Consider the following 27,209-nt stretch of genomic DNA (forward strand, 5'->3'; position numbering starts at 1 on the left):
TGTCCCGATGCACCCCTGCTCCCACACGGGACCGCAGCGCACACACAGGTACACACGGTCCCTGCACGTGCACCTCCAGAACCTTCTCAACAGATCTGTTTACTCTCGGCCCCCCCGTGGAAGAAAAGGGTAAAATCGGGGCGCTTGGGTGGCTCAGTCATTAAGCATCTGCCTTCGGCTCATGTCATATCCTGGGTCCTGGGACTGAGCCCCACATAGGGCTCTCTGCTCTGCGGGAAGCCTGCTTCTCCCTCTCTGACTCCCCCCGTTTGGGTTCCCTCTCTCGCTGTCTCTGTCAAATAAATAAAATCTTTTTTTTTTTTTTTAGATTATTTATTTATTTATTTATTTGACAGAGAGATCACAAGCAGGCAGAGAGGCAGGCAGAGAGAGAGGGGGAAGCAGGCTCCCTGCTGAGCAGAGAGCCTGATGCGGGGCTCGATCCCAGGACCCTGAGATCATGACCTGGGCCGAAGGCAGAGGCTCAACCCACTGAGCCCCCCAGGCACCGCAAATAAATAAAATCTTTAAAAAAAAAAAAAAAAAAGGACACAGTAAAACCTGCCTGTAGGGTCCCCCAAAGGCCACCTGCCAGTATCGCTCTGACAACCTGACCCACCATATACATGGTGCGCCAGAGGGCCCCGAGCCAGACACGGGCCACACAGGCAGGGGAGCAGGAGGACAGACCTGGCCTGGGGAGCCCACGGCGGCTCCCTAGCACGGCCATGCTCTAGGTCTGTGGCTGCAGACTCCACCCTCCTCTGCTGCTGCTACAGCCCCCCACGACACATACAGCCCAAGAGGGTGGAACGCCAGGAGTGACCCTGTGCAAACGAGCTCCTGCCGGGTCCCACGTGACCCCCCCCCCCCGACATGCCCGGGTGCAGGAGTCACACATGCGGTAGACCTCGTGGGCAGGTGCCCCTTGGGCGAACAGGAGGAGAGCCGGCCGCGAGACAGGCAGGGTGCTCACCCGGAAGGTGGGGTAGAAGTGGATGTCATAGGCTCGGCACACCTCATAGTTCTCCTCCTCCCCGCAGTCCAGAGCCGCAACGCGGATGGCAGCAGACCAGTCTGAAAAGCAGGAGCGTGACCTTCAGTGTGGCTGTGTGCCCGCATCCACACGGGCCACCAGCCCACGCCCCCCTCAGGTCCCAGATCTAGCCCTCACGTGCCCAGAGCATTCCTGCGTCAGGCTGGAGGGGAGAACACAGCCTCCCCAGGCTGCAGGGCTCTCCCATCGCGGACAACACGGCCAACGGACTTCTGCCCAGTGTGCACGCCGCCCCGCTCCCACCCGAGCACGGCTCTGCCGGACGGAAGCGGGCGGGTGCTGGCCTTCCCCAGGGGCCGCCGAGAGCGGCCGCAGACGGAGAGGCCCGGCCGCGCGAGCTTAGCGAGGACACTCCCGGGCACTCGTGCAAATGAGAACCTGTGGCCGCGGGGTCTGAGCCGCGTTCTTTCTGGGAAGTGACTTCTACTTTCCATGGACGCCTCCCCCAGACCCTCAAATGCTGGCACCGGTCCTTAGAACAGGTGCAGTTTTACACATATATTTTGCTTATCTTCAAAGATTTTCTCATGGGAATGTCGCCACATGTGACTACCACAAGGTCTCCGGCCGGGCGGCCCCCTCCCTCCAAACCCGCTTCCCCTCAACAGCCCTGCCGCCCGGTCACAGCCAGCAGTGGCCACGGTCACACCGAGTCTCTCTCTCTCTCTACCCCCCCTCAGGATTCAACCTCTCCTTAAGTTTCACTGGTCAGGAGGCTGTGACTACAGCCCTGTGCCCCACGCACTTCCTGTCGAAGACCCCAGGTCCCCCCAACATCAGGGCTGGGCTGACCGCACATCTCTGCTTATCTCCCAGAGCCTGCGTGCACCTGCATGGAGACTCGAGTCTGAGCCTGGGAGATGGCTTCCCAGCTGGCCCTGTGGGTGGGTGACCTCTGGCTCCCTCCCTTCCTCCCTTCTTACTGACAGACCACCCTCCCCTCCCCCGAACGTGGGCGGTATGTCATCTCACCCCCCCCCCCCAGGGACGGGCGGGACACCTGGGCACAGAGGGGCCTAGCGCACGGCAGCCCCGAGGCACGGTGTGCACAGGGAGACAAAGGCTTGGTTGGCCCTGTGACTGCCAGTCTCAAAGGCACGGCTTCCCAAGTATCCTCCAAAAAGTGAGATTCTCTCTTTAAAAGGTCTGATCCCTCCCCCGAGGATGTCCACAGAGCATGGCGGTCTGCAGACACCGCAGCAGGACGCTCCCCACGCGGGGCGCTCCCAGCGGGACCCAGGCGCTCCCCAGATGCTGCCCATGGGGCCACCAGGGGTGGTGGGCGGGTCCACTCCTGGTCCCCTGCAGCTAAGGGAGTGCCACGTGGGGGCTCCCGCGGGTCTGCACAGAGCCCGACGAGGCCCCATACCGCCGGGCGTGCTGACAGGGCACCATCATCTGGTTAACAATCACGTCCCTGGGGTTTGCCCGGAGCCTGGCTGCGATCTTGAACTTCAGAGGCTACATCGAACACGGGCCTGGGAGGAGAGAAGCCACCAGACATGACCAGATCCCGCACCACACGAGCACTTCTGGGCGTGGCCAAGTCCGTAGCTTCCCAGTTTCCCAACCAAGGCACCACTTGTCTAAAACTACTTGTCCGCCTCCTCCGTCCTCACGAAGCCAGTGACCAGTGTCCACACCATGGGAAGACCCACCGCTGGCTTTCACCACCGAGGACCAAACACTGCTTCCCTGAAACCAAGTCTGTCCCGAGGCCACTTCAGAGGGCTCCCAGCAAGAATCACAAAACCTTCAGGAACCACAGGTCACATCTTTCTGGAGTCTCGGATTACACGGAACAAAGGAAGGACAGTTAATACTCGCATCCAATTAGGGCAGCAGATGGCCCAGAGCGGGCAGCTCGGTGCGGTGCCAGCAGTGCCCTCCACCGTGGCGCCCCCTCCCCGCACGCCACCCCCTCCACCGCGGCGGCCCCCACCTGCACATGGGGCCCTCCAGGCGGTGGCCTCCACCTGCCACACGGTGCTCTGGGCGGCCTCCATCCCGCATGCTGCCTCCTGCACGGCAGCTGCCCCCGCCCTCCACACGCACCCCCACTGCCCTGTTGGGGGGCCCTCCCCCAGCCTGTCAGCCTCGCTTCTCTTCCCATTCATCTTGCCAAAACGCCTCCTGTCTGCCTCCTCGTGCCTGCCTCGCAAGCGCAGGGTTTCAGCGTTTACTGGGAATTTCCATGACACACTGTCATTTCATGCTTAAAAAAATAAAAGCACCCACTGCCCAGAAAGAGTATGTGAGAAAATGAAGACCTGCCCCAAGGGCTACCCCCGACGTTTGGTAGAATTGCGATGAATCATCACGCCAGACGCGGAAGCGGGAGAGCAGCGGAAGGAACGCACTCCTCGACCGTCGCGACGGTATGGTTTCCGCGGTGGGACTTGGTCTGACTTCCTCGTTCTGCGAGTCTTCTTACTAAGCACGTTTCACACACAGCAAATGCGCCCCCACCCCCAGTCTGCAGGGGGCTGGTGGACACTGAGCCCTGTGGCTACTCGTGCTGTGCTCAGTTCCCACCCGCCGGAGTTCCCGGTGTAGAGAGGCCCCAAACAGCACCCCATGAAACAGCCCTGGGTCATGACGCTGCCCGTGACAATGATGCTGAATCGAACCAGACGCAAGGCCACAGCGGCACCAGCCACACTGCAATAACCGTCCTGAGTCTAACCGGGCACAGAGACAGCGGGAACATGCTGGCTGCCCACGCGGAGGTAAGAGCGGCTGTCAGCCCCCGTGAACACCCTGGTAACCCCGAAGGCAGGATCGTGTGCTGCTGTGCCCCGAGAGCTATAGGCTGTCCGGCCTCAGGCTCAGCCCGCAGCCCCAGATGAGAGGAAGGGCTGGAAAGCAGACGCTGGTTCCTGTGTCCCTCTGCAGCCACCCCCCTACCGTGACTCAGCGGTGCCATCCGGGTGCCCAGCTCTGAGCACAAGCAGGATAAAGTCTGTGTCCCCGGGCAGTGGCCAGCAGCCAGGCTCCCGCACCTCCTCCAAACCAGCCGCGCTGACTGGGCTGCTCTTTTTCCAGGCAGACCTCCCCCGGGCCCCAACATCTGCCAGCTGTTCCCACATCCTGCACTTCCGTGATAAGAAAAAACATTCTGCTCGAGATTGAACTATGTGATTCTTCAAATCCTAACCTCAGTTGGAAAGGACCCCTGAGGGTTGCCTAGCCCTCAGCAAGGCATGCATGTCTGTAGGCAAGATCACTTTCTGGGTGCCCTCAGAACCTTCCAGATTCTGCACATTTCTGCCATTTCATCAGCTGATTTGTACCCTCATCTCTTCCTCATTCATTCCTCCCCTCAAGCCAGACAGGTCCAAGCGCACTCCTGCCCCAGGACCTTTGCACCTGCTCTTTCCTGGAGGAACATGCTTTCCTCCAACTTGTACTTGCTGCCTTATTCATAGATTTCAACACAAATGTCACCTCCATAGAAAGGCCTGCCCTGACTTCCTGCCCAGGCACAGTTAAAATGGCAAGAAAAGCTCCCCACCAGTCTTGCATCCAAAACAAAGTGAACTACACTGTACTTTACAAGCTTTCTTACCAAGCCACCACCTATGGAAGTCTGCTGGGTGGAAGAGGCGGGATGTTACAGATGAGGGGGCTGAGGGTCCGAGAGATTAAGGAATCTGTCCAGGGTTCACAATCTGCTTGGTGGCACCACTGTCACCTGCCGTCACAGGCACAAGGAGCACACGCAGCACGAGCGTGCCGACTGGCATATTCTCAAGGCTCTGCTCTCCCTTTATCCCACCAGCTCCAGATGAAGACCCTCCCTCCTTCAAATCCAGCCCGCCCTGCCATGCGGCACACGCGTGCTCCTCTGAACCGCACACGGTCAATGTGGAACGGAATCAACCACTCCCTCAACAAGCCTCTGCACTGTCTCCTCGAGAAACACAGAGAAAACCAGTTCTTTGGAAAAACCACTTATCCTTGTATTGCCAGCATCTTTTCTACCATCCCTCCACCAGACCACGGCCCTGCATGCACTGGCAGGAGCTGTGTCGCTCCGCGGGGAGCCCTGCTCTGAGCCACAGGTGCAGCCGAGCAGCTGGCGCCCCGCACAGCGACACGGCAGAGGGGTTGCTTCCCACTCCCCGTGCCCCCAGGGCCCGTCCCGAGCCCCAAGAGCCACGTTGCTCTGCAAGGGCGGCCACATCACCACCTGCGTCTCGTGCAGGACTCCACAATCTAAAACGCTCTGACCCACAGCAGCCCAGCTCAGCTCCGTGCCCACGACTGTGACGTGACTTTACAGGCAAGAGAGCCGGCCCGTTGGCCCCACAGGCTAAATGAGGGGCACCCAGTGCCGCCTCCCTTGCCCGGGCCTTGGGGCTGCCCCAGCCGCGAGGAGCCTTCTGCCCCTGAGCTGGGCCATCCTGACTTTGAGGACAGTAACCAGGAAACTGTCTCTTGGCATCACAAAAGCGCCAGGTGGCTGACGGTCCTCACCTCCTCTGCCCCTTCCTCCCCGTGACACTTGTGACACCGTTTTCACCCGAGCATGGCTGTTCCTGCTCATCCCCATGCAGGGCGAGCCGCACACGACAGGCCGATCTCGCTCTGCCAGCGCAGCGCTGACGACGTGCCACCCCGGGGCATGGGGGTGGGGGCGGGACGGGGGATTCTTCTCTGCCTGACAAAGGGGAGGCCTGCGTGCAGAAGCAGGAGACGTCGCCAAGGCAGGCTGTGCTGGCGATGGGCACCAGCAGGGCCCTGGGAGCCGTCCGGGGTGGAGGCTGCCTCTACGCCACACTCCACGCAGATGGCAGCAAGCTGGGACCAGGTACAGCCCCAAGAGGACCCTGATGGCTCCCAAGGAGCAAGGCCATTCTCAACCAGCCACACGGACAGGACAGGCCCCCCTCGCCCTGCTGTGTCTAACGTCACACCGCCAACAGCCACACGACATGTCCTTCTTCTGAGGTCACGTCCTAACATGTCCTGGCCTCTGCCCCCTTTACTAAGCTCAGTCCCATCAGGCTTCCAGGTGTCCCTGGCGTGGCCCGTCCCACCCCCGTACCAGCAGGCCCGTCTGGAGCAGAAGGCAGGTAGTGCACACGGCACCAGGACACCCATCAGGCGGCCTGCGCGGCCCACATCCTGCTCTGCCTCTTACCGGGTCTGGAGAACCTGCGCAGCCTCGTGGGCACAACACAGAGGCCAGACAACACTTCCCTCCAAGGGGGGTGTGAGGACAGGTGGGCTGGCAGCCCCGCGCACGGCACGGCGGCTTGGTGTCTGCTGCTAGAAAGTGTCCCGAGCACTCCCCACAGCCGGGGCGCGGCAGCGGACACCGCACTCATGCAGGCCAATGATGAACTCCCAGTGACCCTGCGAACAGCCGTCCTCGTAGACGGTGGCGACTGACCAGGGTCCCAGAGGCAGGGACGGAAGGGGAGAGGCCAGCAGGCAGCTCGGGTGGGGGGGTGGCCAGCATGAGTGGCTCCAGAGTCAGGGGCTGGGCCAGTCCTGTGAGGGTGCAGGTCTCGGGAGGGACTGACACACTGCAGGCGGAGGAGTGACATCACTCTGACCAGCAGCGCGGGGTCCTGGTGGCACAGAGACTGCAGACTGGTTGCCACCTCCCGTCTTGGCACCCAGGAATATGGGGCAAGGTGGCCCTCCATGGGCTCCGGCAGCTACGGTGAGCGAGGTCGAGATAGTTCCTCTTTGGGTCAGTGACCAGCCTAGCACCGGGATTCTGGGTAGACAGTGTCCTTCCTGACCCATCCTGTACCCCTAGGCAGGTCCAGTGTTCACATGTGGCCACCCCAGTTGGGCCCCACGGACTCTGGAAGAACTGGGCACAGGTCATTGGCACCGGAGCAATTACCCTCTAAAGTCGCCGGGGTTAGGGCCAGGGTGCAGAGCGGCTGACCCATTGGATGTGGAGCCCGAGCCCTCCCCACACGCCCCACCAGGCTGTCCCAGGCACAACCTCCCAAATGACAATGGAAGGAGGTCCCCTGGTCCTGCCCCACCCTGCCCCCTGGAAGTGGGGAGCCAGCTCCCCTCTCAGGGGTGCCGGCTGCCTTCCCAGGTGAGGAGTTCCCAGGTGAGGAGGAGTCGGGGCTGCTGGGCTCGGGGATGTGCAGGGTCTGGGCTGCAGATACGCCCACGGGGAAACTAGAGGAGGTGGCCCAGACTGCAGTCACCAACTCTCGGCTTTTCAGCCTGCCAAGTCCTCCAACTTCCCCAGGCACCCAGGAGGTGGACGCTGCCTTTTGAAATAGGGCACAACGGCTGATGGCTTAAAAATGAGAAAGATAAAAGAAAACCTCGGTTTCCCTGGATTTTAACCACTGCTTGTCCTCATCCCGCGGTGAAAGGGCCAGAGGTGCAGCGCTACCCACAGAGTGCAGGTGCTCGGGATGCCGACTGCTGCCCAACCGCCCCACAGGGGCTCCGAGGAAGCTTCGCGCCCAGGAGGCCCCCCTCTGCCGCCTTTGGGAAACCAGACACTTGGTAACTTCGCCCACGTGAGGGCTCCAGACCCTGCATCCACTTGCGGCGAGTGTCAGAGTCTAATTTCCAAACAGTCAGAGGCATGACTCGTGCAGACACAGGACAAACGGGCACCCACGGTGCTCAGACTGAGCGCTGCAGGAGCGGGTCAGGGGCACGCTGACGGAGCACCCGGCCTGCCAGGAACTGCCGGCTCCGAGACACAGCAGGGTAATGCCCAGGAGGCCAGGAAGCCCCCAGCTGCTGGGTTCCCCTTTCCACCGGACAGGACTGTTCCTCCATCAGATGAGGGGGTGAGTCAGAGCCCTTAACCAAGCCATGTCCAACACGGAACGTCCCTCGGAAAACTAGCCCCAGGGGGAGCCCGTGACACGAGGCTCGAGGACATGGAGAGGACACGCCAGCCCTCTTGTTCACAGTTCCAGGTTTCAGATAATGTTTCATAACGGCAGGATGTAGAAGAAAACTAGCCCAGCATGAAAGTGGCCCAGGGCAGGAACATGGGGTATGCTCCTGAAATACACCCGGGAAATGCCCGTGCCTGCTGTGCTCCCCAGAGGAAGACGTCCCACTTGGTGTGCTTTGACCAAAACTCGTGGATCCGAAAACACAGCACTGCCTAGAACAGTCCTCCTTCCTGTCCACAAACTACGAAGGGTCAACTCCAAGACCCTGCCTGCAGCAGAAAGACAAGTGTCCCCACCCCCGCGGTTCTTCTCCCGGAATCTGCCACCCCAGGTCCATCACTGCCCCCTGGAGGCGGCCGGTGCTGGTAGCGCAGGCTCACCCTGCTCCGGTCACTCCTGGCCCTCGGTTCTCCGGGGCCAGCCACATTTTTAAACCGAGAAACCAGATCATATAACCGCCTACTTAAAGCCGTTCCTCCTTCCTGCAGTCCGTCCAGCCTACAAGCCCGGAGCCACAGGTCCCACCAGCTGCCTGACCCACCGGAACCCTCCCCACCCCCCCCCGTTCGCCACCGGACAGCTGTGGTGGCCCCTTGCAGTCCTCGGATGCCCGTGGTCCTGCCCGTCTCGGGACCGTGGCGCGCCCCTCATGTTCTGAGTGTCACATGCCACCCGACACCTTCCCCCGCCACCTAGTGCCCATGCAATCTTCCGGTTTACTCTCCTAGGACTCATGACCTCCCATTAGCCTCATTTTGTGTTTCTGTTCACTGTCCCTTCCTCTGAGGCACAAGGCTCCACTCGGATCTCCACTGTCTTGTTCACGGTTTCTCACACCTACCAGGGCCACACAGAACATACTCAGGACAAGTTCCAACATGCAGGACCGAAGCAGGGCAGACATCAGATTCTACTTCCATAGGGAGCCCGCGGGAGCCCGGACGGGGCGAGGACAGTGCCACGGGCCAGCACACAGAGGCTGTCGGGACACCGGTCCTCGAGCACTCCGCAGAGCTCAGCCAGCTGGGCGGTCGGCCCGCCGGAAACCGGCGGCTGAGCGGGGCGGGCTGACACCTCACCAGGCCTTTGTCCGTCTGGGAAAGGAAGCCTGCCGGCGCTGGGCTGGGCGGGAAGGCTTGCGAGGACAGCAGCAGAGGGAGAATTTCGGTTTAGGCGCTGGCAGATGGAGGCATTCATGCAAACACAAAAGAGACAGTCTATTTTATCAAGTAAAATGCAAACTATTTCAAAGGTCTAGCTTCGGGGTACTTGCCTCATTCAACTCGCACCCTCCCCACCTCCTGCCTTTCCCACCTGTCTAGACCCCACCATAGAAAGGACAGAAACACTCTAAACTGAATGCAAACGGCCTGGCTGACAAAATGTCAGGCCACCCCAACCAGACGGGGGGAGGGCACCAGCTGGGAGGCCCTGCGGCCTCCAGGGGCACCCACAGGAGTCTGCAAGCCACGCTCCGCTCTGCTCTCAGGCCTGCCCACTTTCAGTACCACAGGCTGAAAACGTATCTGTCAAAGACGTAAGCTTCTGTGTAACAGCAAACTGAAATTTATTTCAAGTTTACCCTTCAAGTAACTCTGTTCTTAACTTACAGGACTGAACCTCATACCACTACTTGCCAAGTTCTAGTAAAACGTCTTTGTAAGTCTGATTTGCAGGCAAGCATCAATCTGTCCTAGAAAACGATCACAGTACGGAGTAGTCATCGTGGTGTGTCCCGTCCCCCCCCCCCCCCCCCCCCCGCCGGGCTTGGAGAGGGAGCAAGAGGAGGGTTGTCTGGAAGGCAGGGCCGCACGGCAGCGGCGGGGGGTGGAGGGTGGGGGGTGCGGGGTGTGGGGGGGGTGCGGGGTGTGGGGGGGGTGTTCTCCTCCAGGTGAAGCCAGGGTGGTAGGGTTTGCACGTTCCAGCCACCGGAGGACACTCTTTCCCCCTGTGCAGGCCCTTTCCTGCTTCAGCAAGGTGGTCTTGGACAGGCTCCAAGTTCAAGAGCAAGTTTAAGCTACACAGGCCTGGGTAGGGGCGGCTGGCTGGCTTAGTTGAGTGTCCGACTTGGGATCTCAGCTGGGGTCACTATCTCAGGGTTCAAGCCCTGTGCTGGGCTCTACGCTGGGCAAGGAGCTTACATTAAAAAAAAAAAAAAAAAAGAAACATACGTAAGTCTGGGTAGAAATCGAGCCCAAGTAGTGCGCAGCAGAGTCCAGCCTGAGCCATCCAGGAGTTACTGGAGGTGGATGGAGTCCGGGCACACTCCGCTCAGCGTCCTCTGGGAGTGGAGGGTCTCCGCGGCACTCCCACGCCAGCACAGGGGTGAAATGAGCTCCACAGAGTCCTGGGCGGCTGTTCCAGAGCCTGATGGGACACTGCCGTCCTGGCCGCGAGCCTCTCTCCTGGCAAACGGCTGAAACCTCACAATGCTGGCCAGAGAGAGGAAAAGTTCCCCGAGCTCGTCTTCCCAGCGCCCTGATGACCCGGTTCTCATACCCGGCATCACTGAGCTTGGCAGTGCCGCAGTGGTGCTCCTCTGGTCACGGTCATCACAGAGTCTCACTCGGGGCTAACCACAGCTACCTGGGCCAGGGGTGGGGGGCACAACAGGCCTTCCTGGGGCCGTAACAGGCGGATGTCACCCCTGCCTGCTTCCCACCTTCTGTCCACCCTCTCCAGGGTCCAGGCAGACTCCCGGAAGCCTCCTGCAGCTCCCCACCTTGCACACCCCTGCAGGTGCACTGACCAGTCGCTCTTGCTGGTGTTGTCACCCCTCCCCCATCAGCCGCCAACCCTACTCTCCACTCTCTGCTTGAATGTGGGCCCATGGGGGACACCAAGCAGTCCTAGCTCATCTCCAAGAGGCCAGCGTGGGTGGGAAGACCAGACTGTGTGGTGAGCTCAAGGGGGGCAAGCCAGAGCAGACTCTGGGCAGGAATGAGCACCTGCCTCATGGCCACCACGCAGAGGGAGCGGCGGGTCTCGGAGCCACAGAGCCTGTCATTCAGCTGTGTGACCCTAAAAGAACGACTCAGCGTCGCGCCGCCTCCAGGCGTCACCATCCAGGACAGGGGTGACACCCACAACCCCTCACAGAGCAGGAAGAGCAGGTGTGCGCCGTGACTGCCCGCCAAGTCTCCGGCTCCCCTTTGAGCCTTACCTAGGACTCCAGCGCTGTTGCAGAAAATCTGCCTGCTTCCGCAAGGGAGTACATGTGAGACCCACAAGAACAGAGGCTGAGGCCTCGGTGACCCTGACCCTGACCGGGACACTCTTTGGGATGGCCAAGTTTCCGTCGAGCTAGTTCAGAGACAGCTCACGGGCCCAATCGGTGGCAGCATCACTGGCTGAGCGAACGCCACGGCTCTGCTCGGGGTGAATGATTTCCAGGAACACAGCAGGGTTCTGTTTTGCAAAGGATTTAGAACTGACAGGCCTAAGCCAGATCCACAAACACTGGCGCAGCATTTGGCGACACCCAACAGTAGACCTTTTGTTTGTTAAGCCTTCTTACGAGGAAAAACACTTATTTCAAAAACCTCGAAAATGTCAGTGAAGTGTTAAACTTCAACCCAAGTCTTTTAGAAAAACAAAGGCCCCCCTCAGCTGTTCCCGGAGCTGGGAGGAGCCCCCTGCAGACCACCCCTCCTGCTTCCGTCTCTTCCGAACAAACGGCAGAGGCCCCTGAGGCAGCGACGGTGGGGGGACGGCTGGGGAGACAGAGCTCCCCAACCCCAGGCAGTCTCACGGGGGAGCCAAGCCTAGCCCACTCTCCAGAAGCCTTGAGATGGGGCTGGAGGAGTGGTGGATGGGAAAAGCCGGCTGGGTACTCTCCATTTTAAGAGCGGTGCTGAGAGGCACCTGTGGTGGCCCAGGGCAAGGCCTGTGTGCCCCAGGGACGGGACAGCCGAATTCACAAGTGACTGATGGGGCCAAGCGGTGACAGGGGGAGGAAAGCGTGCATTCACAGGGGGAACAATGGGCATCTGCTCCCCTGTGGGCGGCCAGGGGTGGGGAGAGGGTGCTGCTTCCCTGTGATTCCATGGGGAGTTGGCTGAAATTAGGCACAAAAAGGACCCTGTGGGAGATCAAGCGGGAAGCAAAGGCTTAGGCATAGCACGCTCCTTTCCTGAGGAATTCTTGTGTGTGGCGGACATCCACGAGGAAGAGGTCATGTGCTGTGATTCCTGGCGCTCTTGGCCACGAGCCTTTCCATGCAGGTGTCTCTGAGGCCCAGTGTCCCTGAGAACGGTGATCCTGCAGACGTGGGGCTTGTGCTGACAGGAGGCTGGGTTGGGGCCCACGTCTAACAAGTCCCCAGGTGACTTCTCTCTGGGGATCCCAAGTGGGCCACTCCCCAGTGCCCAGGGCTCTGCCCAGGTGTCCCTGCAGCTGTCCTCACCCTCCCTCAGACCACAGCTGCTTTTCACTTCCAGCCACAACTCCCTTCCACCACAGGACTGACTTGGCCAGCGTCCAATCCTGTTAAGATAACCGTATTCAGCTAACAGCTGAGTTAATCACCCCATTAGGTATGGATTTTACCGCCCACATTTCTAGAAGGAACCTTCCATCCAAGCTCCATGGCCCCTGACATGCCGGTTCAACACAGAACAGTCTGCAATGTTCGAATCTGACTCACGGCGTTTGTTTCAGATGCCCAGCCCAGTGAGGGAATCAAAATACGCACAAATAGGTGACAAATGTTTTGCCACAGACAGATTCCCACATTTGCATTTGAATTTACATGTCGCTTCTGCCACTAAAAAACAAATGACAACTGAAAAGTTCTGTTATTAAAATGCTTGTTTGTTCTCAGAAAAAAGGCTTTAAGAGAGCCTTTAAGGGGCAGCCTGTCCACCTCCTAGCCTCTGACCTCGGGTCCAAACACTGGCGGCTTAAGAAAACGAGATCAGAGAACAAAGCCTTCAGAATCAAGAATCCCAACACGCAGGGACGCCCCGAGCCAGGCAGTTGGGCGCCTGCCTTTGGTTTGGGTCATGATCTCAGGGTCCTGGGATCGAGCCTGCGTGGTCAGGCTCTCTGCTGAGTGGGGAGCCTGCTTCTCCTTATCCGTCTGTCCGCCTCTCTGTCTGCTTGTGATCTCTCTCAAATGAGGGAATAAAATCTGTAAAAAAAAAAAAAAAAAAAAAAAGGCTCCCAACACTCCAAAGTAAGAGAACATATTTTAAAGATAATCATTTGCTGGGGCGCCTGGGTGGCTCAGTGAGTTAAGCCTCTGCCTTCGGTTTGGGTCATGATCTCAGGTCCTGGGATCCAGCCCCGCATTGGGCTCTCTGCTCAGCAGGGAGTCCCTCTCCCTCTCTCTGCCTACGTGTGGTCTGTCTCTGTCAAATACACAAATAAAATCTTAAAAATAAAATCAAATCATTTACGATTTTGCACAAAAATCTTATTTAGGCTTTTAAGTAGTGTATGAGTGTGTCCCGTGACGGAGAACAAAATCACAGCAGAGGAAGATGTCAGACCCAGAAACAAAAGCGCAGAAGAAAGTGCAGCAATTTGCTCCGCTCCTGCCCACGGAAACGCGTAATTAGAGGTTAGCGAGCGCCAGCTGGACCGCGGCCGGCCCTCCCCGTGCGGAGGGCAGCTCCGACTCCCGGGCCAGGGAGCCCCACCTCAACGCTCTGCCAGCTGGCGGGGCGGGTGCCGCGGACGCCCCCCACCGCGCCCCAGCTGAGCCGTGCGGGGCCGGCGAGGAGACCCGGGCCGGGGGCGGCGATACCGTGCGGTCCGGGGCCGGTGCGGGCGGCCCCCGCAGGCGTCCGGCGCATCCGGAGGGCTAAGCCGCCGGCCCGCCCCGAGCACCCGCCGTACGCGCCGCCGGCGGGAGAGGGTTCACGGGCAGGGGCTCGGGAACGCAGCGGGGACATCTATCCCTGGGGGCGCCGCCTCCCGAGCCGCCGGCCCGCCGGGCTCCCCCGCGGGCTGCGGCTGCGGCCTGGGCCGTCGGGGTCGCGCGCGGGCGCGCCTCACCTCGCACGTCCCCGGCCAGGGCCCGCCAGGTGGGCGCGTAGCCGATGCAGTGGCCGCACCACGAGGAGTAGAACTGCACGAGCCACGCGGCCGAGCTGTTGGCCGTGGCCCCGCGCACGCTGCCGCTGTCCAGCACCCACACGGCGTCCTCGCCCGCGCGGTACAGCCGCGCCGCGCCGCCCGCCCCGGGCCCCGCCGCCGCCGCCGCCGCCAGCAGCACGAGCAGCGGGGGCAGCCGCCGGGCTCGGGCCGCCGCCGCCGCCGCCGGGGCCGGGGCTCCCAGGCTGCGGGCCGCTCCCGCCGGCGCCGCCGCCGCCTCGGCCGCCTTGGCCGCCGCCATGTTGGGAGTGCCGCGGCGCGCCTGACCTTTCACCCTGGCAACCGGCGTCACGTGCGCCGCGCGCGCCCGGCCCCGCCCCCGAGCGTGCGCCCGGCCCCGCCCCCGAGCCCCGGCCCCGCCCCCTGCAGGGTCCCCGGGTTCAGCGACCGAAAAGGTCTCGTGTCCGACGTGCGGGCGTCACCGCACCGTCTTCTGGCCGGAAACTCACTCCCGACGGGCCCCGCCTGGACTTGGGCGTCCGCTGCCCTGAGCTTGGCTTCCGGGGCATCTCGGTCTGGGCCGCGCTGGGGGGCCGCGCGCTGCGGGAGGGGAGCCGCCGGCTCCCCGGGGCAGGACCGCTGACCGCCGACCGCTCCCCCCGGCCGGCCTGGGGACCTCCCTGTGTAGGGCCAAGGCGCCCGGCCCTCGCTGCCCGGTCCTCGCTTCCCGGGACCCGCGGCTCAGCGCTCTGTGTCCCCGCGGCCCGAGGAACGCGGGCCCGAGTGTCTGCCCCGATGTGCCCCGCTGTGCCCCGATGTGCCATGCTTCCGTGGTGACCCGAGGGCTCCCCCTTGGTTCCGGGGAGCCGTGAGCTTGGAGGCAGCCGGGGGCCTTGCTGTCAAGAGCCACACGTTGACCCAAGGACAGGGTTCCCTGCGTGAGGGGATCCCCGCCGCAGACCTGGAGAGCCTGGAATAGTCGCTCAAGTCTGCAGCGGCGGGCATGGACCCTCCGGTGGAATGACAGGTTGGCCTGTGCCCTGGCCCACTCCGTTGAGGTGGCCGGTCAGCCTGCAGGTGCCTGGCGGGGACGGCACGCATGGGCCAGCAGTGCGGAGCATGGACGGGTGTGAGCTGCGCACCACCACACACTTAACGGGCTTAAGGCTGCCCTTCTGCTCCCAAATACAGGTGCTGGGGGGTGCGCGACAGATGAGTTCGGTGGGCCCAAGGCCAAGGTAGCCCACAGGGCTGATGCTATGAGAAGAAAGGAGCGGGAGTGCAGGGTTGTGTGTGTGTGTGTGTGTGTGTGTGTGTGTGTCTCAGTCAGTCGGGGTCTGACTCTCGGTTTGGCTCAGGTCGTGATCTCAGGGTGGTGGGCTCCAGAGTTCGGGAGTCTGCTTGAGATACTCTCTCCCTCCGCCCTTCCCCCAGCTGGTGCCCACCCGCTTCAAATAAATAAGCCCATATAGGAAATGCAGGAGCAGCATAACCAGGGCCTCTGACAGGTTCCCCACTCCAGGGAGGCGCTGCGTGTCATCCCGCAGCAAAGAGAAGCAAGACAGCACCTAAAGCTGTGAATGAGCAAGAAAGACTAATAGTCATTACTTCTCTGGCACCGAGGAAAGGGCTGCATTTTTCCTGAAAAGGAGCTTCAGATCTGTTAGAAGTTCATCTCCTATGGAGGGGGAGTATTCCTGACCCTTAACTGGACGTGGGCAGCAGAGCGGGCCATGCAAGTTGTGTCTCCTGGGGGAGCTCCCCGAGGTGCATCACCTAGTGTGGAAGATGGCGGTAGCCGTCCTCAGGAGGCTGTCCTCGAGTCCGGGAGGAGATATTGGTAACTTTTTCCTAAGGTCAGAGGTAGCCTGAGCAGGGGACGCCTGGGGGCCTCAGTGGTTAAACATCTGCCTTCAGCTCAGGTCACCATCCTGGGGTCCTGAGATCAAGCCCTGCGTAGGGCTCCCCGCTCAGCGGAGAGCCTGCTTCCACCTCTCTCTTGCTCTCTCTCTCTCTTGATCTCAAGTAAATAAAAAATACATATATGTAGATGGGTGACAAATGTGTCCTTAAGAACAAGCCGTCCCTAGTAATTATCAGGATCTGGATTGTTAAATTTAATCGTTTACTCAGGGCCTCTCAGAACTTTTCTAAAAAGAGGCCTATCGCAAGTGTGTTTGAGACGCTCAGCGACGCATCGGGGGCATGTCTGGTCCTCCATCTCCCTTCCAGATCGGGACAGCCTGGTTCCCATCGGGACGTAGAAGGGTGTCAGCCTCCTCCTCCTCCTTGTGTGGAGCCTGCCGCCCCTGCTCTTGGGCCTCCCTCCCTCCATCTGAGGGGGGCTCAGACGGAGGCCGGAGGTTTCGAGGAGGGCCGGGGTTTCCCGTTGTCCATGGCTCGTCTCCGTAAGTCCTGTCTGCCCACACGGGTGATCCTTTTCAGAGGCAGAGAGGGTCCAATTCGGGAGGAACATACTGTCTCTCCCGGGAAGATGGAAGACCTGACTGGCTTCTCCAGGGACCTTGGGAGTCAGCAAGATCAGCCGAGCCTTTTCTTGTGGCCTTTTTTGTTTGCTTCAAGTCCTGGAGCAACGGCGGGTGGGGGACCGGCCGAGGGGTCCATCCCTCGTCCGGCGCTTGTTCCTGCAGTGGGAGGAGAAAGGAATGACGGGGCGCTCAGGCTCCGGTCTGTATGGGGGGAGGGTACCTTGGTGGAGCAGCTGCCGTCTGCTTTGGTCAAGATCTGACTTCTTTTTCTGTCCCCGCCTTGTTCCGATCTGTTGCACACGGCCTGAAAGGCTGCGTCCTTCACACATGTCCTGTCCAAGCCAGGGCTACCCCGAAGGGCGAAGAGAGCCCCCACATAAATAGGAACCTCCAGACCATTTGCCTTGTTTGTTTGTTTTTACAGAACCGGTGTGAGTGCGGAATGCTGTCGGTTCCTACTTCCCTCCAGAGGGCGGTTCCCTCTACCTTCCGGCTGGTCCTAGGGCCAGCACAGGGGCGGAAGCTGTCAGACGCTTCTTTCTGAGGGTCGGTTGTGACGATGCCCTCCGGGGGAGAGTGAACTGTGGAGGGCGTGTTCCCCACCTACAGAATAAGGACTTTCTGAGCGTCCCTGTGATTCTCTGCCTCTTGAGTACGACCTGAACAGGATGTCTCCTCCTACCTCTGTCGCTAGGGGCAGGGGTGAGGCCTGTCGGGGTTGTGGCCGCTCGGTGCCCCTGAGCCCTTGGTCCCCCGTGCCCTCCTTCTCCTGTTTCAGCGCTAGAGCCGGCCTGTGTGCGGTTGGCCTGTCCCCACCAGGTCCTCAGGGGCACGGCCTGCGGGGCTCCCCAGAAGGAGAGGCCAACCACGGCCTCGGCAGGCAGATGGGGTTCTGTCCTGGCTCAGAGCTCCAGATGAGAGACTACACTGTGTGCCCCGATCTGGGACCTCTCTCTGCAGCAACCAGGCTTTCCCAGGGAAGGAAATCGGGGATCCCCCATTCGCCCCATTCACATCTCCTCTGAGCTACCCAGAGACTCGCCCACGCTAATTACAGGAGCAAAAGGCCTCCTGCAGCAGGGCTGTGACCAGCCTTTGCCCGCTGGTGACCGGAGGCGGGACCGTGGGCCAGAACGAGCCACAGGTGTCGTCTGTGGCCCCAGAGAAGCCCCCGCCTATCACCTGGTGCAGATCTCAGGGAAAAACTCGGGGTCAAAGGGATCCAGGGGAAAGCGGGGTCGGGGAGAGGAGATGGCTCCACTCGGCACGCTGCTCACCCGGGACTGCCGCCAACGGTCCGCTGGGTTGGGTCGCCCGTTGGGTCACCGCGTCCCTGTCCCTTCTACTTCGGAAGCCAACCATGAGCAGCCTTGGCCGGGGACCCTCAGGCGCCGAGAGGGGGCGCCCCTTCCCATCAAACAGCCTCCGAGCCCCTGACCCTGGACAGAGCCAAGAGTTCCTGCTCCAGGAACAGGACGATTTGCACAGTCCGGGTGCGTCAAGCCCGACCTCCGAGGCTTCAGAACGGCGGGCACGCAGGCTGACGGATTCCCGTGGTGCTCCTGCGCGCCACAGCAACGTTTGTAGGGTAGAGAGAAAGGAAAGGAGAAGAGAAGAGAAAGTGCATTTGTCGCGGTACTGCTCAGCCTCCCCGACACCCCTGATGAGCCCAGAGGAGTCCCCAGCGCCCAGTAGGCATCCCCCGCATCCGTGTCCGAGCGCACTGGGGGAAGGAGAGACCCAGACGGGGCGGCAGCTTCACGGAGCAGAAAGGACTCCCACATGGGAGGGAAGGGGCTGGGGGCAGCGCAGCCTTATAGGGTCTGGTCCCGCTGCCTTAGGAGTCTTCTCTGGGCGGGGACCACTGCTGACCGTTTTCCGTTTAGAGACTTTTCTGTCTGAGGCTGTGGCGTCCAGGACCTGGCGGGCATGGCGCTTGGTCCTCGCTTCCCGGGATCCGGGCCGGCGGCTCAGCCTTCCACACTGTATTTTCAACGTTCTGTGTCTGCTTTAGGTCCCTTTATGGGTTCTTCGCTCAGTGGCTGCTTGTCCAGTTTTCAGCATATAGAGCCTGACCCGCAGATGCTTGGTACGACCTTGCTCACGCCAGCTCCCTGATGACCTATTGACTCCTCAAGTCCTATCACTATGCCTTTTTCCTTACTCCAACAGGAGACCTGGTTTTTAATTGTTATTTCTAACTGTTATGCACATCCACATTTTCTCTGGACTGTGGGACTGAAACAGAGAAAAGAGGAAGTGGATCACAGAGCAGACATGAGTCAGCGGCAGCCACTGGCCTGGTCAGAGTCTTGTGCTTCAGGCCTCTTGGCTCTTCTGCAGCCCAGGCAGAGGGAGGGCGTGTGCAAAGGCCCTGAGGTAGAAGGACCGCATGTTGGAAGAACAGCTGGAGCAGAGTGAGCCAGGGAAGGGAGGGAACCAGAGAGCCAGCGGAGAGGAGCTCTGGGTGGGCCCTTACTAGCCGGACTGTAGGCAAGGGCCCCAGCTCTCAAAGTCGTGTGGCCATCAGAGGATTTTGAATAGGGATGAGGGTCTGCTCTTCTGGCTGCCATATAGGAGGGGCGAGGGGAAGCAGGAGGCCATCACAGCCCCCCAAGGGATGGTGGGACTCATGGTGGCGCATGGCAGTGCCAGTGATGGGGTCGGACTTTGGGAACATCTTGAAGGTAAGACACATGGTGACTCAAACCCAGATGTAGACAGAGAGGTTGTGTCCTCCTGGAAGGAGACAGCTGCGGACTGAGCCGCGGACTGGCGAAGAACACGGCGGGTGGAGTCGGGGTGAGATGGAAGCCCGAGCTTGGTTCCACATCTGAGGGAGGTGCCAGGCCACTGGCGGGCTCTGGGGGTGTGGGGCTCCGAGGGTAGGTAGGGCTGGTGCAGGTCACCACAGCAGGCCAGGAGGACAGAGGGGACGGTTTATGGAGAGGCCGAAGGAGAGAAGGAGCGATCCGTGAGGACTTGATCGATGGCTCTTCCCAGGAGACCTTCTGGGAAGGGGAGTGGAGATTTGGGAGCAGGTAGGAGGGCTGCAGGCAGGAGGGAGAGCCCTGCCCAGCAGGGAACAGGGTGGGGAGAGCCAGGGTGGGCTTAGTGGAACCCAGAGAGGGAAAGGGAAGGTGAAAGCCAGCCACTGAGGCACCCAGTCCCTACACCCCTGAATCCCCCCAGCTCAGCCCCTCTCCACAGAGGGGGCTGCACCGGCATCCTAAGGGAGCCCCTGTCTGCCTCTTGTGCTTCCATGGGCCCCTCCTCCTCTGTTGGGGCCCATGGGAGCCCCTGCTGCCCTCGAGGTGGAGCTCAGCCTCCTCTGGGCCTCCCATGCCCCCGCCTCTGCCCCCTCCACCTACGACCAGTTAGACCTCCACCTGCGAGGCATGGCCACGAAGCCACAAGACGGCAGAGGCGCAAACAGACCAGCAGGCTGGTCATCGGGCTGGCAAAGACAGGCTGGCCGGGCTCCTGCAGGCCGCCATGCACGCCTGCACCCCAGTCCCAGGAGGAATTTGACCTAGGATGCTGTCTTGGCCCACTCAGACCGGGCATTTCCTGAACGACAGACATTCGTTTCCCACAGTTCAGGAGGCTGGATGTTCCAGATAGGGGTCCGCGGGTCAGCTTCCCCTGAGCCCCACTCCTGGGTTTGCGAACTGCTAGCTGCTTCCCTGCCGCGTCCTCCTGGGGCCTTTGCTCTGGGTGCCCCTGTGAACGGAGCGAGAGCCGCTCTCTGGGGCCTCTTCTCACGGGGCCCCGGCTGCATGGCCCCATCAAACTCCCACCACCTCCCGAAGCTGCTTCCCAGCACCAGCACACTGGGGGTTAATGTTCAACATAGGAATTCTGGGGAGACACCGAGAGCCGCCTGGAGGGACGGTGCTCCTCTCTTCCGAAGGTGCAAATCCCCCTGTCACCGCTCTACCCCGGGGCCTGCGTGTCCCCATCCAGGTGGCAAGGGAGCCAGAACGGGGTGCTCTAGGGCAGCACTCTGGGGCGGTGGGGTACGTGCTGGCCCCACCGAACAGCCTTGGGGTTCTCCTGTTTCCTCCTTGGCTGGCAGGCAGCCAGCACCCACTCCGCCAGCCCCAGTCCCAGAGAGCACTGGCCAAACCCCCCTTCCTGCTGTGGGGGCCCCTTTCTCTCAGGTCTCATCAGGCAGGGGGCAGGGGGTGACCCGCCACGTGGGGACAAGGCAGGCTCGTGCCACTGACCTCATGAACCCCGCTGGTGGCCAGTCCGCATGGGCGGGTGACACTTCACCCCAAACGGGCTGTGTGACATCGAGCCAGCTGTGGCACCCGGCTTTGCCCAGCACGGAGACGCTGCACCCGGAAACGCACACGTTGAGTGTGGAGTGCAGCCAAGCTCAGAAGCATCGAAACGAGGTGTCGGGGGTGTATCTTAGAATCCGAGAAACCGGCAGCATTGCTGCTCCTGTTGGCTTTCCAGGCCCTGCTCCAAGCCCCACGCCCCCACCCTGGCACCGCCCTGCCCGGAGAGAGGAGCTGCCCTCCGCAGGAGCGCGGGCCCCAGCGACTGTGCTGCTAAGGAAGGAACATGCGCAGCCCAGGGTGATTGTTCAACCCTCCGACAGGACGATGCGCTGCGACCACAGGCATCCGACGGTGGGGATGCCCGCACTGTGGAGCGGATACGGTGAGGGATGGTGTTCCTGTTTACAGAGGGGGAAACTGAGGCTCGGGGGCCCAGGTACTGTAGTTCAGGGCACATGGCACAAATTCGACGGTGCGGTCTCCAACCTGGGCACCCTGAGGCTCAGGAGGGGCCGGCAAAGGCGCAGCTCCTTCCCTGCTCCCGGGGCTGAGCCACGCCAGCCTCTGCGGCTGGCTGGGCATGAGCCCCGGAGGGCAGAGCCGCTGAACCTTTTCTGTGCCCCACAGACAGGGCAACTCTGCATGGGGCCGAGGGAGGGATCCAGCTGCAGCCCGGGCTCCGGAGCGGGCCCTGCCCTCCAGCTGGTGTTTGGTGTCCCCACAGAGCTGCTCGGGAACACCATCCATTCCTCAGAAACCTTCAACTATTCCAGACCACTGCCACATGCCAGGAATGGAGCCTGGGGGGGGGGGGTGGTTTCAGTCCTGTGTGTCCTCATAAGGACACCTTGAGGAGGGCCCGGACAGTGGACGTGTGGGGACAGGGTCCCTGCCACACCCCCAGGAAGAGTTGGAGAGCAGCATCTGGGATGGGCTCTGAGCGTCACAGCAGCCCCGCTGGGTCATCTTAAGGCCTGGGTGGATGCGGCCGCCGGAGGGCGGGCCACGGGTGCAGGGGAGCTGCACGTGTGCCCACGATCCTGTCCTTGTGTCCCAAACCTGTCGGCACATTTTGCAAACTCTCCCACCTGCTCCCAGCTGTGCTCACGGGGACACGGGAGGGCCTGTGCTGGGGGACAAACGGTGGGGAGCAGCTTGGCGTCCGTGCCTGGCAGAGGGTGGGCTGTGGGGGCTCACAGACCACCTTCTGGGGCCCGGGGGCTGCCTGGGGACTGGGCACGGACAGGTTTGATCTCAGCTGGATTTGCTCAGGCACTCAGCCGACAGTTGGAGAACATGGCCCAGGCAGACCCTGGGGGGCTATGTGCCCTGGACACAGGACGGCACTATCCAGGTGGGCAATGCTGTGTTCCCCTGGGGCGCATACCTGCCGCTGCCCCATACCTGGCCCCCTGGCCTTCGGTGGTATTTTTTGTTTAAGATTTTATTTATTTATTTGACAGAGATCACAAGTAGGCAGAGAGGCAGGCAGAGAGGGGGGAAGCAGGCTCCCCGCTGAGCAGAGAGCCCGATGCAGGACTCGATTCCAGGACCCTGGGATCATGACCTGAGCCGAAGGCAGAGGCCTCAACTCACTGAGCCACCCAGGCGCCCCTCCCAGCTGTGTTTTATAGGAACGGATGTGTCGGCCACTTGGGGTAAGGGATCAAAAGGCCCTATAAAGCTGGTCTGGTGATTTGGGGTTTGAAGCCCTGAAGGCGCCTCCGGGGGCATTTTATGCAGAAGGGGACGGCAAAGCGGGACAGCTGAAAGATTCAGATCACTGGCAAATTAAATGTGGGCTTTAACTGAGAAATAATCGTTTTCTATGAAAGAAAATGACTTCTCTGGAGGCCGGTATCAGGATTTATCGGCCCAAGAGATGGTCAGGGATTGGAGCCAAGGCATGAGGCCCTGGCGGCCACAGTCTCGGTGCAGAATTTTGCCGGCTCCATGGACCCGAGCGCCAGAGCTGTGCTCTGCATTCGCTGGGCCGGGGGAGACTGAGGGCATCAGACACCTTCCCCGGGGCTGAGCTGGACAAAGTTCCCACAGAGCGCAGGGCCATCGTCGGTGCGGGGCCGCTGGCACCAGGGAAGGTCGCTCAGGAGGGTCCGGCTGGGAGCGCAGCCACCCCACCCACGGCCGCCAGAAAGGGGGCAAATCTGCAGGGTTTTGACGCAGGAGATTTATTACCATGGTAGCCAAACGTGTGTGTGTGAGATACATAATTCCTCTCACACAGCCTCGTAAATCCAAAAGGGTCAGCAATAAATAGAGAAAAATAAAAAATTACAGACTAATTTGTTCAGAAAACTAGAAGGAAATCAATAAAAAAGCTGTAGCTCAGAAGCTATTTGGAAACGTGTCTACAGAACGCGAACACCCCCACCCCCGGTCCAAGCCTCTCCCCAGTGAGAGCAGGAGCGCGTGAGGTGTCTTAGCTGTGACTCCCCGAGCCCCGAGCCAGGACGAGCCAGCCTGTGACAAAGGTGGGTCTGGCCAGCAGCTGGCCCAGACACGCGGCTGCCCCTGAGCTGGGGCCTGGTGGAGGGCTGCCTGGAGGAGGCAGCTTGCCAGAGCCAGAAGGGGGAGGGCACAGGCCGACCTCGGGGCTCTGCCAGGCGTGGAGACGTTTTCCACCTAAGCTACAAGTCAGGAAGGTCTGGGTCTTCCCAGGGGTCCATAAATGCTGTCCAGGGGATGAATCCCTCTCCGAAAGCTGGGGGTGTGAGGCCCTGCATGGAAGGAGCCAAGGCCTGAGGGGTCAGCACCCCACCCTTATCCTGAAGACTGCCGGTGTCCCCGAGGGCTCATTCCATGGTGGACGGCCACCAGGGAACGGGCTCTTGTGTCTTCCAGAAGGTGTCCTGAGCGCTCAAGTAGCCCTGGGCCCACCTACCCCCAGAGGACAGGCCAAACCTTGGCCAGTGACCTTTGGCCCTTGAGTGGGCTACTTCTCTAATCCACACAGCTGGGTTGGTCCACATGCAGGTCTGGGCCTCCCAGGGCCACAGAGCTGGGGGTGTGAGCCCGCACAGATGTGTCCCCTGCCCACCTCCACCCGGGCTTCCCACATCCCCAGAACGGTGCTCTCCCCCGTGGCCTTTGTGGAAGGCTCTCCGTGCTGGCGGGCGGTCTCTGTGGGCTGGTGCCTGGTTCAGCCTCGAGCTGCTCCCCTTCCTGGCTCCTCCAGAATGTTCTCTCTTGAATCCGTGACTTCCGCATCTGTCCTGGGCCAGCCAGCCTTCGGACACGACCCGCACAACCTTTCAGCTTCCCGCCTCTTGAACTACGCAGCAGGGACCCTTTTGGGGGCCTGATGGAAGCTGTGGACCCAAAGCCCGGAAGAACAGAGCCCACTGCACGGGATGTCACACCAGTGCCCGGTCCCCCACCTAGCATCAGAGGACCACCTGCACGGCCGGCGGCAGGTGGCTATTCTGAGCGGCAGCTCTGCCCTCGGTGGTCCAGGCTTCCGGAGCCTCCCACACACATAGGCACACGTGGGCACAGTGACACAGCAATGTCACAGGTGTCTGTGTGTCACCGCAGGCCCTGCCCTGTCTCCTCAGGAGTCTCATCAGTCTTGGGGATGTGCTGGGTCAGCCGTGGGGACACAGCTGTTTCTCCATCAGCGGGCGGCCGGCTGGGCCAGCTCTGAGAGCACAGCAAGTGTGTCGCACAGGATCCTTCTGGTGAGCTGGCTGGACACCAAGTCCACCACCTCGGCTCTCTCCCCACCAGGTACAACTGCGTGGGAGCCCACGCCCAAAGCAGGATCCAGGTCGCCATGCCTGGTGCCAGACGGCCCCATACCTCCAGGTGCCAACAACATGGGCAGACCCTCCGCGGCCATGAAGGCCACTCTGGATGGGGTTGGGGACGGCGCTGGCAGCCTTGGGAGCCCCCCCACGGCACCACTGTCCCCCACACACAAGGGGGACCCTAGGCAGCAAGCTGGCTCAGACCACTGGCTGCCCACAGCCTCAGCTCCCCCATCAGAACACGATTCGCCCAATTTTTTTCCAAGGCTTCCACCCTGTCTGCCCGCCCCCAGGCAGAGCCCTGTCTCTTGGGGCCCCGGGGACAGTGGCTCAGGCAGGACCTCCTCAGACAAGGAGGGCAACTCCCCAGTTCTGATGGAGGCATCGTCCCCGGGGGGGCCCGGCGAGCCCCCAGCAGACATGGCGTCTTCCGGTGGGGGAGGGAAGTCTCCCGAGGGCAGGCTGGCGCCCTCGCGCTCTGCTGGGAGGGTGGGTGGCCAAGGAGGGAGGCTGGCGTCCCTGTGGGTAGAGGACGGAAGGTCAGCACTGCCATAGGACAGCACGTCGTCCACGGGGGACAGGATCTCGGGCAAGACCCCGCTGGCCAGGGTGGGGCGGGCTTCCTCCGGGGCAGGGGAGTGTCTCCTCCCCCTACACCCAGGCGCCCAGCCCTCGGGCGTCTGGGCTACCAGACCACCAGGGTCCCCAGGAGGAGCCTGCGGGCTCACAGGGACCTCAGGCTCAGACCGGGCCTGTTGAGGTTTCCTGTGGTTGGACAGACTCAGGTCAGTGACCCCAGGCCCCTCAGGACAGCCAGCCGAGGCCTGAAGAGCCCCAGTGTCTCCTCCTTCACCAAACTCCACCCCTTCTGATGCCAGGGACCCAGAGGGAGAGGAAAGGGGCAGGTCTGAGTCACTGGAGGGAGAGGCTGTGGATGGGAGTGGTGGGAAGGCAGCCTCCGGGGACACCTGTTTGGCTCTTTCTGTATCTAATCCACTGATCAGGCTCCCACTGGTTCTGGAAGCTTCCTGCCCCTCCTCAAGGCCCAGGGAAGGAGATACAGAGCAGGGCGCCCTGCCACCTTCCAGGTGGGATGAGCCTCCCGCAGGGGAGTGGCACCCTGAGGCTGGGTCAGCACCGGGGCCTGGCCCCAGCAGGTTCTCCTCATCCCAGACCTCGCTGGATGCCTCTGACAGTTCCGACCCTGACCTTGCAGAAGGGGCATCCGGGAGAGGCAGCAGCCGGCCCGCGCGCACGAGTCCTCCCCTGGGCTCTGGACCCCCTGCGTCCGTGGGGGAGCCGCCCTGGCGACTGGTCCTGCTGCCCTCCAGCCTCTCCCAGGCCACCCGCTCCCCGCCCCGGTGGATCCCCCAGGAGTCTTGGGGTGAGAGCTCCCCAGACCAGCCGGGGTCTGCATCAATGGGGTCCCCAGCTTCCCAGTCCGAGAGGGAGACAGAGCTCTCGGAAAGCTGCACCAGCATGGCGGACGCCTTCTGAAACTCCTGGAGAGAAGAGCAGGACAGCCCGCTCAGGGAGGAGGCGGCACGGGACCCGGCACAGGTCCCGGGAGCTGACTCAGACTCGGACTCGGGGCCCAGCCCCAGGGGGCTGCCCGCACCTGGGCTGGAGGGCGCAGGAGCTGCAGAGAGAGGGGCATTTGGGGGTGAGGCCCACAGTCCTTATGCTCTGTCACCCCTGCGGGGCACGGACGGGCTGCAGCCCACAAGCCACAGGCCCCAAGCCAGTGGCCCAAAACCAGAAACGCCCTGACAGGCAGAAGAAATGTCCACAGCGCCCGCGTGGCTGAGCCCCCACTCTCCACCTGCCCGCAGGGGAGGGAGTCACGTCTGGGCGGGTCTGGCCTGGGAGCTGCTGTGTGCTAGACAGGGAGGCTGCACCCACACTGGCTGGCTTCCTTGAGGCCCAGACGCTCTGGACAGGAGTCTCCCTCACCTGCCCCGCAAGGGCCCGTGTCGGGAGGGTGGGGGCGGGCAGGGCTTCCCGGTGGGGCTCTGGGAGAAACCTGACTCTGACCGAGAAGCTGGTCTTGGATGACCCTTAAGTGGGAATTCCTTGTCCCTTGTGCAGAGTGGGGCCTTTGTGGGGGGGGGGTCACCTGGAGCAGCAGTCCACGGGCCAGCTTCCGGCCGAGAGAAGGGGTCGTGGGGGTCCTCCTGCCAACAGGTCTCCATCCTGCAGGCACATTTTTGGGGGTGTCCCGGGGGCTCCCCGGAGAGGGTCCCATCCCCTCAGCCTCCTCCTCAAGGCTCAGGGCCTCTGCGGGACCTTCAACTACCCCGTGAGCTTGACGGCCGGCCTGCCAGGCATCTGCCCCAATAGGAAGGGACCGCCAGGGCACAGGACTCCCTGGGTGGGGGAAAGGGGCCCTGTGTTTGCGGGTTCTGGCCTGTCCCTGCCTGCAGCATCAGGTCTCTGGGGGTGTTGCCATCTGAGCAGCTCAGAGGCACGTGTTCCCCAGAAGGGCCCCTCCTACCGCCCCTACCACCGGACCTGGGGCTGATTCCCCAGCGGACATCTTTGTTTCCACAGAGGGGGTCAGGCTCCGGACAGCATGGGGAGGGCTGGGGGTACTCAGGGGGCCCAGGCCAGGACGAGGGGTGCCCGGAGGGAATGCGGTTCTCTGGAGGAGAGGACAGGCATCT

At 61.7% G+C, this 27,209-nt stretch overlaps 2 protein-coding genes across 8 annotated transcripts in view; both read right to left on the minus strand.

Annotated features, from left to right (window-relative positions):
• The window catches only part of QSOX2 (quiescin sulfhydryl oxidase 2), a gene marked incomplete at its 5' end in the record, with an annotated part of 28,708 nt that extends 14,337 nt beyond the window's left edge, over nt 1–14,371 (minus strand). Inside the window, 2 exons of the mRNA XM_032308458.1 lie at nt 977–1,077; nt 13,960–14,371. Of these exons, the coding sequence (XP_032164349.1) occupies nt 977–1,077; nt 13,960–14,371 (513 nt within the window). The remainder of the gene's footprint in view (nt 1–976; nt 1,078–13,959) is intronic.
• Nucleotides 14,372–22,955: 8,584 nt separating this feature from the next.
• The window catches only part of LOC116570637 (coiled-coil domain-containing protein 187-like), a 36,263-nt gene continuing 32,009 nt past the window's right edge, over nt 22,956–27,209 (minus strand). For all 7 annotated transcript variants that reach the window (XM_032307979.1, XM_032307983.1, XM_032307982.1 and 4 more), the window contains 2 exons: nt 26,663–26,739; nt 22,956–26,185 (listed from right to left, as the gene is read on the minus strand). In XM_032307979.1, the coding sequence (XP_032163870.1) occupies nt 24,414–26,185; nt 26,663–26,739 (1,849 nt within the window). In that variant the 3' untranslated portion in view covers nt 22,956–24,413. The remainder of the gene's footprint in view (nt 26,186–26,662; nt 26,740–27,209) is intronic.

This window comes from Mustela erminea, chromosome 12, assembly GCF_009829155.1.
Source record: "Mustela erminea isolate mMusErm1 chromosome 12, mMusErm1.Pri, whole genome shotgun sequence".
Lineage (NCBI taxonomy): Eukaryota > Metazoa > Chordata > Mammalia > Carnivora > Mustelidae > Mustela > Mustela erminea.